Below are 16,906 nucleotides of genomic sequence, written 5' to 3' on the forward strand. Positions count from 1 at the left end.
GCTAATGGGATACTGAGAGTTCTCTGAAGTTAGCAGTAGGATAATTGAGTTTGAAATAAAGAAGAGAGATCTGTGCTCGGGTTGTAGTTGTGAAGATTAGTCTACTCCAGAGAAGTGATCAAATGACGGAAGAGAACATACAGTGTATGGTAAGAAAAAAAGTCCAAGGATGAATACTGCTGAATACCAATATGTATGAAATAAACAAGGGAGAGTTCAATGACAGATTCTGAGAATAAGAGTTTAGAGTATTCGAATAGTTTTGAGAAGAAAGGATTGATCAGCATGAAGATTAATCAACCCTAATCCAATAATTTAGAGAAGTTAAATAAGATGAGAACTAAAAATAATCCACAGGATTTAGAAATTGGCAGTCATTGGTGAATTTATCAGGACTTGTTTCATTTGAATAATGGTGGCAAAGGACCAATCACCATGGGTTAGCGACTATATGAGAAGTGAGAATTGGAGACACTTGCTTTGAAGAGTTGATCTGGAAACTGAAAGAGAGTTAGGGCAATGGTTGGAGTACAAAGGGGATGATGTCCTTTCCTTATAGAAATTACTTCAGTATGTTTAGAGGCAAAATGAAGTAGCCAGTTGACAGGGTCAGTTTGAGACTCTATAAAAAAAGAGGGAACAATAGATGAAGTATAGCTGGAAAGACAGGTGAAAAGTATCAAAAACAAGTTGAATTGTCTCTAAACAGCCCAAGGAGTTCTTTTTTTTTCTCTGAATCTCAAAAAAAATATGAGAGAATATTTCACTTAGTAAGAATGAACTATTTTTTTTTAGACTCAGGGGAAGACATGTTCTAAATGCAGATGGCAAGCTCAGAGACCAACAGCTGTCATAATCAAATTATGACTAGAAATTATCAAAAGAGCCGAAACCGGTTTGGCTCAGTGGATAGAGCATTGGCTTGCGGACTGAAAGGTCCCAGGTTCGATTCCGGTCAAGGGCATGTACCTGGGTTGCGGGCACATCCCCAGTAGGAGATGTGCAGGAGGCAGCTGATCTATGTTTCTCTCTCATCGATGTTTCTAACTCTCTATCTCTCTCCCTTCCTCTCTGCAAAAAATCAATAAAATATATTTTTAAAAAAAAGAAGAAATTATCAAAAGGGCTCTCGGGGGGAAGGGGGGCTGATTTATTAGTCAATTTTGGTTGACAGAAAGACTGACAGATCAGGTGGTAGTTTCTATGTTTAGACCCAATGTTCTCTGTGAAATGTGAAGCAAATCATATGTGGATAAGATTCAAGGCCAGCAGTTAAGAGCAATGGCTTTGAGAGAGTGAACTTTAGAGTCTTTGGGCGGAGGGTGGTGAAATTAAGAGTTGAGAAAAAGCCCATGAGTGGGTGGCTGAGGGCCACTCCAGCTGAGTTTGGAGACGATAAATTATTAGTAGCAGCCATCTACACCTTTGTGAAATTTTCTTCATCAATACTCAGAGGTATGGCTCCAGGTGCAAGCAAGAGATGGCAGGATCAATCTACTTAAGGGGGGTTAACAGGACAAGTGGGATCAAAGCACAAAAAGACATGGGCAGTGGGTATTATTGCAAGAGAGAAGTTAAATAATATGCCGTGCATCTAGGTTAGACAGGATAAGGTGTAAGTCCGTGAAAGTAGTGATGGGTTAAGAAGTCTTTAGATAATACCAGTAAGTATGGATAGAAGATGGCAGGGGTGTCAGAGGAATATTGTTACAAGTGTCTACTAATGAGCTTGGATACAGCAGTGGAGAGTTAAAGCAGAATGCTTCTACAATTTTGTCATTCTATAGTAAGTTGAGAGATAGTGCCGTAAGAAGTTAAGCTTGAAAGCTATTGAGCAGGAGACAGAGGAATGAGATCTGTGACAAGATTGACAGTGTAGAGCAGTTCCTATGTGATGGGGTCATGGCTCCAGAGGAAAGAGTAGGAGTCAATAGTAAAAAGAATGATGGGTGGAAGGAATCCCAGAATAAGCAAGTGATAAGAGTAAATGAGAGCGAGCCAATCAGAGACCCACACTTTGGTTGGTGGCCAAAGGACAGTGGGAAGAGAATGTGGTAGATGGACCACTCCAGTGACTTCTAGACAAACCAAGTCCCAAGTGGTCAAGGGTCTTGTGAGGTTAGCAATTTTTAGGCTCCACTTATCATTTAAAAGGAATGTCACTGAGAACTTACTTATCTCATCTATGAAGAGTTCTCTTTCTCAGGCTGTTAATGGGGAAAAAATGCATCTATATTCATTTCCTATTTTAAAATTTATTTATTTTTCATTAAAACCACTCTTATCATGTTCCTATTATGTACACATTAGTATTATAGGTACAATGCAGATCATGAAATAGAAGTCATTTATCCCTGCCTCTGAGGAGCTTGTTTTCTTATTGAAGGTATGAGAAATGTGTATATTTACCTCAAATCTGTGGATCTTGGAAGAAGTCTTTTTTTTCCATTAAAGTAGATTTCAAAATCTTCAGTCTTCAGCCTGTGGGCATAGTCAATATATCCTGATATCTCTTGCCCATGAGAATTCTTGTCACGAATGAATATCACAGACTGGTAGTACAGAAAATTAGAGAATGGAGAGAGTAAATTAATAAAGGTCATTTGAGTAAATGTATCCTATATAATAAAAGAGAAACATGTAAATTAACCATCCCTCTGCTACGCCCAAGCCACGCCCACCAGTCACACCCACCAACGAATCAGGAGCGAGTATGAAAATTAACCCAACTAAGATGGCAGCAACTACGGAGCTGGAGCAAGCAGGAGGCTTGGGTTACGTTCAAGGCTACAAAGTTTCAATTATAGAAGATGAATAAATCCCAGAAAAAAAAAAAGAAGAGGCTGGGAGCTTGGGTTGCTGGGGGCCGTGGCCAGCCTGAAAACAGCCATCAGCCCCTCACCCAGGCTGGCCAGGCACCCTAGCAGGACCCCCACCCTGATCCAGGACACCCTTCAGGGCAAACCAGCCAGCCCCGACCCATGCACCAGGCCTCTATCCTATATAATAAAAGGGCAATATGCAAATTGACCCTAACAACAGAACCACGGGGAATGACTGGTCACTATGACACACACTGACCACCACGGGGCAGACGCTCAATGCAGGGGCTGCCCCTGGTGGTCAGTGTGCTCCCACAGTGGGAACTCTGCTCAGCCACAAGCCAGGCTGATGGCTGCCAGTACAGCGGTGGTGGCGGGAGCCTCTCCCGCCTCCTCAGCAGTGCTAAGGATGTCCGACTACAGCTTAGGCCTGCTCCCCGCTGGCGAGTGCTCCCGGGCTGCCAGAGGGATGTCTAACTGCCAGCTTAGGTCCGATTCCCCGGGGAGTGGGCCTAAGCCAGCAGGTGGTCATCCCCCGAGGGGTCCCAGACTACGAGAGAGCACAGGCCGGGCTGAGGGACCTTCACCCCCCCCCCCCCCACAGTGCACAAATTTTTGTGCATCGGGCCTCTAGTATAATAATAAAAGTTATGGTTATTGAGTGTTACATGAGCCAGATCTTATTCTAAGTGCTTTATATTTCACCCTTATAATAATCCTATGAGGTAGGTACTATTATGTTCTCCTGATGAATAAAGAAATTTATGACAAGTTAACTGAGTATGAAAAAATGTGCATTTATATACTTTTATATAATAATATAAATGATAACTTTTAGAGGTCTTCTTCCTAAGTGCAGACTTTGTTTTAAGTGTTTGTAATACATCATTTATTTACTTTCCCCTCAATCCTATTGTCTTCCCTTTGTCAACATTTTTAAATTAAGAAAAAACACCTGAGATTAAAATCCAGGCTCATGAACTTGTCCTTATAATCTTTACATTCTTCTTTCATCTGAACTCTTATATATTTTCTGTTATAGAAATATAAATTGGGTCTCTTTTTCTCACTACCATAAGAATTTAAAGATCTCTTTACAAATTAAAATGACTTTACAAAATTAATTCCATAGGCAAAAATTATATAGCAAGTACATATTTCTCATTCTAATTATAGTTCTAGGAGAAAAAAATAATTGGAAAAGTTTTTAATGTACTTATTTCCAAATCTAGATCAAAGTGTGGAGTTTCCTGGCAAGTTCTTATTTGGGAGACCCTATAAACAAATCTTCCTTTCCTCTCCAGCAATCACTGGATATTACTTGTTGTGTCTGTGTAGTCAATTACAGGAAGCACTAATATGGGTTTCCTTATATAGCAGAGCTTCAAAAAGGACAAAGCTAGAAAACTTATTTTCCCCACTGACCTAAACAAATGTATTACTAACAATATCCCAATTGAAAAAAAAAAAAAAACAGAACAGAAACACAATTAGTTGCAATTTTGCTGATAAGCATCATCTTCCTGCATTCTCTGGTAGTTTGAGTACTGAGAATACTGTGCTGAGAAAGATGCTGAAGCATGTTTGTGACTCAAGGGGAGGAAGTGTTATGATGAATTAATGATATTTCCCAAAGATACAGCTGGAGGAACTAGCTTTCATTGTTATTCAATCTTATATAGGTTCAATCCTTAGTCCTCCTCATTTCCCCCACATCACTCCAAGTTAAGTTAAATTTATATAGATTTCTGCATGCTTTCTGCCACTTGTTTTTTAGCTTTTACAGCACAAATTCTAAATAGATAGCAACTCAAAAAGACTTGAGACGCTTACACTGCAAACCAATAGCTAGTACAGTTGTCCCTGCTTATAGAAGGCCACAGGCTATAACTATTAAAAATTCATATGCAGTCCTAAAGGTGCTTGAAATCTTTATCCCATCAGGCATTCTCCAGATCTTAGGTAAGTCATGCGAGGACATAGGGAGGTCAAATAAGTCCTCAGCTTTTAAAATGGAACTCACCAGAAAAACAATAACAAGCAACCAACCAACAAACAAAAACCTCCTCTATCTTTATCTGGCTCCCTTTTTAGATGAAAGATGAGTCAGCCTTATTTTTCCAGCAGATTGGCATACCAGATATTGAGACTGACCTTCCTGTTGAAAACAAATCAAATTCTGGATATAATCTAAAAAGCAATTTATAACATGCATTTATGCTCTGGCAAGAAAATAGGATTACTCATAATCTAAAAACTAAGTGAAAACAGGAACCCAGAGAAGAAAGTAGAGCCCTAAGATTGTCGTTGTCCTGTGCCACTATCTCAGACACAGGTCCTTTAAAGAGGTAATTAAGTTAAAATTAACCAATTCGAATAGGCCCCATTTCAATCAGACTTCATAAGAAGAGAAAATTTGAAAACACAAAGATATATTAGGGGTTTGTGTGCATAGGGGAAAGATGATGTGAGTACACAATGAGAAGGAGCTACCTGCTAGCCAAGGAGGGAGACCTCAAAAGAAACGAAATCTGCTGACATGTGGATATACTAGTATCTTGGACGTCTAGCCTTGAAAACTATGGGAAAATAAATTTCTCTTATTTAAACCACCCAGTCTGTGATAATTTGTTATGGCAACTCTAGCAAACTAATGCACATAGTAATAAATTAAAAGAGTTAAGCAATTATAATAAATGTAAGTGGCCAAATGTTTAATTTAAAAGGCAAAGGTTATTACAGTGGACACAAAAATAGGATATAAAATATAAGGTTGAAAGTTAAATGATCAAAGAATATACATAATATATTTATATCTAAAAAAAGAGCTGTATTGGTGTTTTAAGTTAGATAAAATTGACTTTAAAGCAAAAAGCATTACTAGGGATAAGAGTCACCAGATAATAATAAAAGAGTCAACTCACAGAAAAGTATAACAATTTCAAACTTGCACGAACCAAATATAGCCTCAAATTATTTAGAGTAAAAATTAATAGAATATAAATATAAACAGAGAAATCATCATCACTGTGGTAAATTTATCTTTCTCATTAAGCTTTATATCAAACAGAACAAAATACATAAATGCTATAGAATTAATATAAATAGTAAAGAATTAAAAACACAAAGTTGAATGCTCTGTTTTTACCTTATTTGAGTACCTAAACATCTTTACTTTTAAAAAATATTATTTTTATTGATTTCAGAGAGGAAGAGAGAGGGAGAGAAATATAGAAACATCATTGATGAAAGAGAATCATTGATCAACTGCCTCCTGCACACACCCTACTGGGGATTGATCCCACAACCTAGGTATATACTCTGACTGAGAATAAAACCATGACCTCCTGGTTCATAGGTCGATGCGCAACCACTGAGCCACCCTGGTGGTGCTTGTTTATTTTTTATTATATGAACTAGAGTCCTGGTGCATGAAATTCATGCACTGGGGGGTGGGAGGTTCCCTCAGCCCAGCCTGCACCCTCTCCAATCTGGGACCCCTCAGGGATTGAGCCTAAACTGTCAGTTGGACATCCCTCTCACAATCCGGGCCTGCTGGCTCCCTACCTCTTGCCTCCCTGCCTGATTGCCCCTAACCACTTCTGCCTGCCAGCCTGACCACCCCCTAACCACTCCCCTGCCAGCCCGGTCGGTCCCAACTGCCCTCCCCTGCAGGCCTGGTTGCCCCCAACTGCTTTCCCCTGCTGGCCTGTTTGCTCCCAACTGCCCTCCCCTGCTGGCCATCTTGTGCCCACATGGGGGTGGCCATCTTGTGTGAGGGCATGATGGTCAATTTACATATTACTTCTTTATTATATAGAATTGTCCAAGAATTAGAATGATGTTAACTAACACTTTTGATTCATTAATTTAATGTATTCATTTATAAAATGTATAGTTTCTTCCAAAGTGAATACTAGTTACTATTACTAATGCTACTTGCTATCATTTATTAAGAAACCACTATCTTCTGAGCAAAACATTAGAATCTTTACATTCATTATCTTATTTAATTATTCCCAAAAATGTATAGTGATTAGATAGCATTATTATCCTCATTTTCTAAATGTAGGAACTCCAAGCTTTGTGAGTGTGAGGAATCTCCCAAGGACATGCAGCTAAAGAGTGGGGTACCCACTTTCACACCCAGTAAATATTACCTATTGCTTTTTTACCATTACTGATACTATTGTATTTGTACTATTGCATTGTATTGTAGAGTTCTATTAGTTCCTTAAAATAACATGATCTTTAAAATATATATAACAGCTTGCCCAGCCAGCATGGCTCAGTGGTTAAGCATCGGCCTAGAACTAGGAGGTCATGGTTTGATTCCTGGTCAGATCACATGCCTGGGATGGGGGCTCAATTCCTAGTGGGGGGGCATGCAGGAGGCAGCTGATCAATGATTCTCTCTCATCATTGATCTTTCTTCTCTTGCTCCCTCTCCATTCCTCTCTCTGAAATCAATCTCTATATATAAAAGCCTAAGCGACCGTTACGACCAGTCCACCAAACAACCAGTCAACCAATCTCTATGATGTGTACTGACCACCCGGGGGCAGATGCTCAATGCAGGAGCTGCCCGTTGGTGGTCAGTGCGCTCCCACAGCCAACCTCCTGCAGCCGGCTAACCTCCCCTCAGTCCCTCCCCCCAGCCGGCTGGCCCTGATGGGCCTCAATTGGGACTGGGCGAGATGGCCCAGATCGACCACAATCTCCAGCCAGGCTGAGGGACCCCACCCATGCACGAATTAGTGCACCGGGCCTCTAGTAAAAATATATTTAAAAGTATATTGAGGTATAGTTTATATAAGATAAAATTTATGCAGTTTTAAGTGTGATTTTTAGTAAATTTACAGAGTTCTGCAACACAATCCAGTTTTATATTATTTTCATCACCCCAGAGAAATCCCTTGTGCCCATTTCAGTCACCCCTGTTCCTTACCCTCAGCCCCAAGCAACCACTAATCTACTTTTTGTCTCTATAGATTTGCCTTCTATGGATTTTTCATATAAATGGAATCATACAATATATGATCTTTTACATTCTAATAACATTTTTATCACAGTTAATTTCCCAAAAGATACATGAAAACCATACTTTATATTTTTAAAGGCTCTTTTAAATGATGATGTTATGTTTCCAAAATGCTCATTGTTCTTAGATAAGACCCATTAATCCCCTCTAGACAAGTCAAGATATAACCAATACAAGTATTTCCGTAAATCAAATGATACTCATTTGAAACCATGAATATTAGTTTACATTTATTTGCAACCTAAGCAGAAAATACTACTTTTTTTTAAAGTAACAATAACAACAAATGCAAGCTATTGATAATATCAAGGTTCAAGTGTTCCTGATATTGATGTAGGGGCTTTGATGCCAAGGATCATATGGAATCTGAGATTTTTATTTGTGACCTCAAGTGTGAGACCAGTGTCAGTTGAAAAGACTAATGGAATGCTTAGTAAGGTCTTCATTACTTCTCATGTGTTGGTAAAAGATGAATTAAAATACAATTTAGACCATTAATATATCATTTGGATCTTTGGCTGCTTGTCTTTTTCCCAGAAGTGGATTAAAATACAAAATCCATAAACTTGTTATGAGTTGAGTACATGTGTTGCCTGATTTTTCTTGCCAAACACTAACTAGGAGACATAAACCTGATACATCAAAATGGGGGCTTTTTCAACAGTGAAGCCAAAATCATTTTTAAAAAATGCACACCAAGCAGCATGTTGCTGCACTAAAACTGAGACATCCATTTCATGGGGTGAGAGATGTCAAACAATGAGGTTCTTGTGCTGCCCTCTGAGACCATCAGCATGCACCCTGATGGAGACAATTACAGAAAGAATATCTCCTGGAATTTTAAAACTCTGCAATGCTTTCATGAATCATTAATTTTGGGGAATCTTTATTTCATTTCAGAAGAGAAACAATTTTGCAAATGGAGACTAAGTTCTGACAATTGTCTTGTAACACTTTAAAATTTCTCTGAAATTTTGATTATAAATCATAATCAGTATAAAATTCCCTGAAAAAGTTATTTTCTTAAACTTTTTATGCTGTAATTATTTTAAAAGTCCATATCCTCTTATTCAATTGTGTTTAAACACATATTTTCACTATTCAACTAAATTCTCAAGGTTACATTTAAGACAGTTCTTTGTGCTTCCTGTTCGAGGCCTAACCTCAGAACCAGCCCTTTTACTTCACTTCTTGTTGGTTAAAGGAGGTCACAGACCAACTTTGATTCAAGGGGTGGGGAAAGTGACTTGATCATAGTTGCAGTTTTATTTTTATTTTATTCTTATTTTTCAATTATAATTCACATTTAATATCCTATGTAATAACAGCATAGTATGCAAATTGTCCCCTAGACTGGGAGTTGTACAGGAGTTCGACCAGGGGGGCAGGGCCAGCTGGGGGAGGGAGGCCCTGGCCAGCAGCTGGCAGCAGCTAGGGACCCTACCAGTGCACAAGTCTTGTGTACTGGGCCTCTACTTATCTTATATTAGTTTCAGGTGTACAGCATAGTGGTTAGACATTTTTTTTTTAAATATATTTTTAATTGATTTCAGAGAGGAAGGGAGAAGGAGAGAGAAACAGAAACATCAATGATAAGAGAGAATCATTGATCAGCTGCATCCTTCATGCACCACAGTGGGGATCGAGCATACAACCTGGGCATACGCCCTTGACTGCAATCAAACCTGGGACCCTTCAGTCTGCAGGCCAACTCTCTATCCACTGAGCCAAACCAGCTAGGGCAAGACATCTTTATAATTTGCAAAGTGATCCCCCAATAAGTTTAGTGCCCGCCTCGCACCATAGGACGTTACTACAATATTATTGACTACTAGAGACCCAGTGCATGAAATTCGCTCACTTGGGAGGGTCCCTCAGCCTGGCCTGTACCCTCTTGCAGTCCAGGAGTCCTTGGGGGATGTCCGACTGATGGCTTAGGCTCATTGCCTGGCTTCTGGCTGAGCGGCGCTCCCCCTGTGGGAGTGCACTGACCAACAGGGGGCAGCTCCTGCGTTGACTGTCTGCCCCTGGTGGTCAGTGCATGTCATAGGGACTGGTTGTTCCACTGTTCAGTCGATTTGCATATTAGCCTTTTATTATATAGGATATTCCTTATCCTGTAATTTATATCCCCATGACTATTTTGTAACTACCAATTTGTACTTCTAAATTCCTCCACCTTTTCACCCAGACAAAACAAGCCTTTTCCTATCTGGCAAGGTCTCATTCTCTGTTTCTGTGAGTCTATTTCTGTTTTGTTTATTTATTTTGTTCTTTAGATTCCACATATGTGACATAATATGGTATTTGTCTTTCTCCAAGTCTGACTTATTTCACTTAGTGTATGATAATGCCCTCTCTGTCCATCCAGGTTGTCACAAATGGTAATATTTCATTCTTTTTTATGGCTGAATAATATTCCAAGGTATATATGTACCACTACTTCTTTATCCAATTGACTAATGATGGAACTTGGGTTTCTTCCATATCTTAGCTATTATAAATAATGCTGCAATTGATATAGGGGTGCATATATCTTTTCAAATTAGTATTTTGAATTTTTTCAGATAAATACTCAGAAGTGGAATTGCTGGGTCATAAGGTAGTTTATTTTTAATTTTTTTAGTAACCTCCATAGTATTTTCCATAGTGGCTGCAATAATTTGCAATCCCATCAACAGTGTACAAGAGTTCCCTTTGTTATCCATCCTCATCAACACATTGTTTGTTGATTCATTAATGGTAGCCATTCTGACATGTGTGAGGAGATACCTCATTGTGGTTTAATTTGCATTTCTCTGATGATTAGTGATGTAAGCATCTTTGGATTTTATTGGCCATCTGTATGTCCTCTTCAAAAAGTGTCTATTCAGGTTCTCTGCCGATTTTTAAATGGGATTGTTTGGGTTTTTTGATGTTGAGTTTTATGAGTTTCTAAAAATAAATTTTGGATATTAGCTAACCCCTTATTGAATGTATCATTGGCGAATATTTTCTCTCAATCAGTAAGTTATCTTTTCATTTTGTTGATTTCCTTTGCTCTGCAAAAATGTTTTAGTGTGCTATAGTCTCTTTTGTTTAGTTTTTATTTTCTTTGCCTTGCCTGAGAAGATTGTAAATCCATTTTCAATTATGCTACTATAATAGCAAATAGCTTCATTATCAAAATGTAGATGTCTCTGTACTAATTTTGATATTTCTTTTATTTCACACACCCAATCAATCACAAAGTCCTGTTGATTTTACATTGATGATCTATCTCAAACCATGCCTTTGCTTTCTATGCCCATCATCAACATCTTATTTCAAACCTCATTATTTATTTGTTGAGCTATCATAAGTACTTTCCCTGACACCATTCATGCATTTGGCCATCTCTTAGAGCAGCGGTTCTCAACCTGTGGGTTGCGACCCCTTTGGGGGTCGAACAACTCTTTCACAGGGGTTGCCTAAGACCATCAGAAAATACATATATAATTACATATTGTTTTGTGATTAATCACTATGCTTTAATTATGTTCAATTTGTAACAATGAAATTGGGGGTCACCACAACATGAGGAACTGTATTAAAGGGTCACGGCATTAGGAAGGCTGAGAACCACTGTCCTAGAGTATCCCAAAATGTCCTATCTAAAACAAAAACTGAATATTTCTCCTCATTTTATTAGCTACTTGGAGTTCTGAAGTACAACCTCTTTAGTATTCAAGATTGTTCATAATCTGATGCCACCTACCACTCAAGAGCTAATCTCACCTTTCCGTTTTAGGTAATCCCCTTTGTCCAAGATGTTAATGTTTAAGTTCATTACTATTTATCTTTATTCAATAATGCATTAATATGTTTTCTAAGACTCAAATACTATCTCAAAGCTTATCAATAAATATTTTTACCTTCTTCACTCCCCCATAATCATGATACCTGCTCCTCAGAAGAACCTCATTTGATTCTTTTAGCTGTTTCTAAATAATATTAACAATATTTCTTAATTTTTAACTTTAAAAATTCCTTTAACTTTTCCTCCTTCCATCCCCCTAATTTTAGAGCCATTCAAATATTAGCCACAGCTGAGCCATAAAATTGGAGAGGTCAAAGTATTTATTCCCTAAGCTATCATTATATTTCCTTTTTCCAACAATGTTTTATTTTTCTAAGAGTTTAATTGCCTTGGGTTTCCACTCACCTCAGTTTTCTATGAACCTATCACTGATCCACTCCAAAAATTCCAGTAGAATTATCACCATCATCTCAATGCATTCATAATCAGTCAGTTTTTATTTTTCATGGAGATGTACCCTTGGGAGATCACTGTCATCCTTTATTTGTACTTGGTTCTTTCTAGGTTTCCACCAGAATTACCATTTTTTAAAATTCTCTTCCCCATTATAATAGGAATTTCTTCTGCTTATCACCTGAACTCCCATAACAGTTTTAAAAATATTTCCATTTTAACACTTATTACTTTATATTGTAGTATTTGAGGTCCTTGCAGAATGGAGACTATATCTTTATCTAACTTTGATATTTACTCTCTGTCCTGGCCCTTGCTTCACAGCAGATGTGTAACCAACATGGTTTGGAATTGAGGTGATTCAACAAAGTCCAACAAGATAATATGCCAGAGTACTATTTATTTAATTACTAGAAGCCTGGTGCATGGATTCAAGCACTGGATGGGTCCCTCGGCCTGGCCTGGGATTGGGCCAAAACTGGCACTCCAACATCCCCCAACATCCCCTGAGGGGTCCTGGATTGTGAGAGGGCAATTCTCAGGTGACACACCCCAGAATCAGGTTCCCTCCTCTCTGGGTCCAGGGTGCAAGTGAAGCAGATTTGGGACCGACAGTGCCCCAGCAGCAACCGAACCCACGGATGATTCTGTGAGGAATCGGCCTCCCTCCTCTACTGGTCGGAGCATCTGTCCCCTGGTGGTCACTGTATGTTATAGCTACCAGGTGAAAGGTCAAACGCTCAGACGGTTACTTAGGCTTTTATATATAGACTAGAGGCCTAATGCACAAAGATTCATGCAAGAATAGGCCTTCTTTCCCCTGGCTGCTGGCAACACCTTCGCTCTGGCCAGAGCCGCCTTTTCACCTTTCCATGCTGCCTAGAGGCCCACAGCGGCTAGGGCAGTGCGGAATGCCTGCGTTGTCGCCCTGGTGATGACGCAAGCGTCCTGCCCTGTCGCTTGGTGCCTGCGCGCATGCGTGCTGCCCACAGGACCACCATCTTTGTTGGGTTAATTTGCATACTCACTCCTGATTAGCTGTGGGTGTCAAGAAGGGGTGGTCAATTTGCATATTTGTTATATATATATATTAGAGGCCCAGTGCACAAAATTCGTGCATGGGGGGGGGTGTCCCTCAGCTCAGCCTATACCCTCTCCAATCTGGGACTCCTCAGGGGATGTCCAACTGCCGGTTCTCAGAGCAGGATCAGGCCTAAACCAGCAGTCAGACATCCCTCTCACAATCTGGGACCGCTGGCTCCTACCGCTCACCTGCCTGCCTGCCTGCCTGATTGCCCCTAACCACTCCCCTGACAGCCTGATTGATGCCTAACTGCTCCCCTGCTGGCCTGATCACCCACAACTGCCCTCCCCTGCTGGCCCGATCACCCACAACTGCCCTCCCCTGCTGGCCCGATCGCCCACAACTGCCCTGCCCTGCTGGCCCGATCACCCACAACTGCCCTGCCCTGCTGCGACCCACCTGCTTTGCTGAGACCTGCCTCCTCTGCGCAAGGCAGCAAAGATGCTGGACTGGACCGGACTCCTCTGCACTGTGCGGAGCCATGGGATCCCCAGATCTCACAGCACAGAAAGGCTGCCAGGCCCTGCTCTGCTGTGCGTGCAGCCATCTTGTGGCAGCCATCTTGTGGCAGCCATCTTTTGACAATGTCTGCGAGGGCAGGAGGACCACCTAGGCTTTTATTAGTATAGATATATATAGATGCTTCACAGAAAGTGTCACCATGCACCAGAAAATACTGTTAAGTGTGAACTTTTAATGAGTGTTTATTATGTGACAAGATTTATTTCATTAACTACTAAAACCAGTTGAAGAAAGAAGAGGTACTAGGGCCTGGGCTCACGTGGTTAGTGTGATATACTAAATAGACTTCAGAGACCATTGTGTCTGGGTGCTGTCCTAGGTGCTAGAGATATATTCAGTAAATCAAGACCCTGACCGTATGAAGTTCACAGTCAAGTGACAGATGACTTCCTCATCTGGAATTTTGGAACAAATTTCCTCTCCTTTACCATTTGAGCGTTTTCTCTTATCCTTTAAAACTCATCTTTTTGGGTTTTGTAGACCAATCCCCCTCCCCCATGCAGAGTCCCCACAGAACCCATTTCTTAGCTCTTTCCTAAACTAGCACACTGTATCTCATTGGTCCCTCAACTGCTTTGTCCTTCAATTAGATTGTGAGCTGCGTGTGATCAGAAAAGCCATTTTTTTTTTGGTTCCTCCACAGCCATACTTCATGCCCAGCATAGAGAAGATATGCAATAACATTAATTAATTCAATATATAAATGGGTACAGAAAAGAGAAAAATTTGTTCTACCCACTTCCCATATGTTAGGGCATGAGTCAGCTTACTTGATAGTGAGAAGTATAACAGTCACAATTTATTGACAATCTTTTTGGTGACAAGGGCTTTACTTATATTTCTGCTAAGTTGGGCATTTCTTTACTTCCATTTTTAAATTACATAGACAAATATTAAATATTCTGCCCATGGACCTACAGCTAGTTAGTGGCCCACTTGCAGCTCTGACTGAAGGTTTATCAACTCAAGTCTTTGATCCCTACGGCACACCAGTATACATTCTAGCAAGCGTAGCATTGGTTATGCTAATATGTATGTATACAAATCCTTTAGTTGATCTCTTATAGGGCTACTTATTTAACCTATAGATAAAATATCAAGCTCCTTATTTTAGCTGTTGGAATAAATTTTTAAAACCCTCTAACCTAACTAGGGTAAAGCTGGAAGGAAGTAATTGCTTTCCCATGGCCTTGAATAGATCTTTAAAATGTTTAGGTTTACAAACTTTGGTAAGACGTAGGCAAGAAAAAAATGTACCTCCTGCTTGCCCACTTCTATGGCACTAGTTTTCACTCACACAAAGACAGCCTAATGGTCTCCCCACTTAGGGTAAAGACAGGGCCATGGCAAAGCCAGAGTCTGGGTGTCCAATAAATTCAAGTTAATCCACAATTTATAACAAAACTCTCAGATTAAAAATGATGGGACATGCTGAACTCATTTTATTTTTGTTACAACTTGTCAATGTTTGTATGGACACATAACAGCTTGTTTACTTTGTAAGTAAACTGTAACATATTGAGTAAATCATGATTTAATTAATTTATAATTCATATACTTATATTTACTTTACAAAAATTTAAAATTTAAGCATTAAGGGTCAAGATGGACAATAAAAGTAGATATATTATATGTCTTAATATATTATAATGATTATAATACATATAACATAATACATAAATGTATTTTTAATTTATTTATTGCTGTCAACAACAACAGAATGTATGCTATCTGTTCACTAGTATATTCCCATGGTTTGCACAGCATATGACCCATGATAGGCTTTCAATAAATATTTGTTGAATGAATAAATGAATAGCAAATTGAATTAAGGAAATTAGGCATGATTCAAATTCATGTTGGTTGCCATTCATTCTTGCTTGAGTTATTGTGGAGTTGTATTGAGGGGCAGAGAAAATGTAAATAAGAGTGGAAAGAATAAATATGGTTATGAGGAATGGCTAATAATGCACAAGTAAAGAATGCACAGATAAAGCAATGTAAAAAATAGTTGTAGTTGGGAAATTTCTCAATGGGTATACCATAAACAGAGTTTAGGAATGTCTGTGTTTCTGGGACCAGATATCTCCAAATAACATCTCCTGGAAGAGAACCCACTGGTGGAAACTCTGGGTCTTTCCAAGTGTTTAAAAGGTGTCCTATCTCTCCCTGTACCACACGCTGCCCCCCCCCCCCCCCAAAAAAAAGAGAAGTGATGGTGCCCCACCCAGGAATCAGTGAGTAATGAACAAGGGAAGACTGTGCAGTATTACCTGGAAGTTGAAATTCAGGGTGACCATGTGGAAAGTTAAGGGGGTTATGTAAACGATCACTGCTATAAAGGTAGCAAAATTCTAAACATTATAATTCAGTGCTGAATAAATTTCAGAGATTTGGAAAGGGAAGTAGGTGGAGACTGCCTACTATTAAAGGAAGATTTCAGGCCATTCATTCATTCCCATATTTATAAATACAGGGGTAGGGCAAAAGTAGGTTTACAGTTGTGAGTATGCAAAACACAGAGTTTATTCTTGTATTATTATTTATTAATTATTGTATTATTTCCAATACAAAAGACTATAAACGTACTTTACCCCACACTGGAGTTATTGAGAGTCTGTGAGCAAGTCACAGTTCTAGACACTAATGATAAATGGTAAATAAGATAAAGTCCCTGTTCTCAACAGTGGAGAAAGAAGAATCATACATATGTAAACAAACTATTGCAGACAAAGATATTATGCTGTGAGAACAAGAAAGTTGACATTATTTGGAAAGGGGTGAGCTACTAGTTAGGGAGGTTAAATTAGGCCTCTCTGAAAAGGAAATGTTTTAACTGCAACTTGAACAGTTAGAAAGCAATGAGAAGATGCAAGGGAAGAACATTCCAGGCAGAGGGAACAAGTATAACAGACTTCATACAGAAAATAGCCTGGCTTGTTCAAGAAATGAAACCAAGGTCAATATGGCTGCATGATATTGAGAGGAGCAGAGAAGAAGATAGGGAAGGAATGACATGAAATAAATTTTGGGATTAGGTAGGCACTAAATTCTGTAGGCTCTAAGAATGGCTTTCAATTTGATTGAAATATAATAGGAAGTCACTGAGTAGTTTTATGCAAGAGTACCATGGTCATATATTTAATTTAAATACATCACTAGGGAATTTGAAAAGTCTACTGGAGAAGAGTGTGCTGTGATTAGAA

At 39.3% G+C, this 16,906-nt stretch overlaps 1 protein-coding gene across 1 annotated transcript in view; it reads right to left on the reverse strand.

Annotated features, from left to right (window-relative positions):
* The window catches only part of CFAP299 (cilia and flagella associated protein 299), a 552,389-nt gene that overhangs the window by 65,680 nt on the left and 469,803 nt on the right, over positions 1-16,906 (reverse strand). Inside the window, exon 4 of the mRNA XM_070409369.1 lies at positions 2,410-2,552. Coding sequence (XP_070265470.1) covers positions 2,410-2,552 — 143 coding nt within the window. The remainder of the gene's footprint in view (positions 1-2,409; positions 2,553-16,906) is intronic.

Source organism: Myotis yumanensis, unplaced genomic scaffold, assembly GCF_028538775.1.
Source record: "Myotis yumanensis isolate MYYU_CA2020_CCGP unplaced genomic scaffold, mMyoYum1.0.hap1 SCAF_1, whole genome shotgun sequence".
NCBI classification, from domain to species: Eukaryota; Metazoa; Chordata; class Mammalia; order Chiroptera; family Vespertilionidae; genus Myotis; species Myotis yumanensis.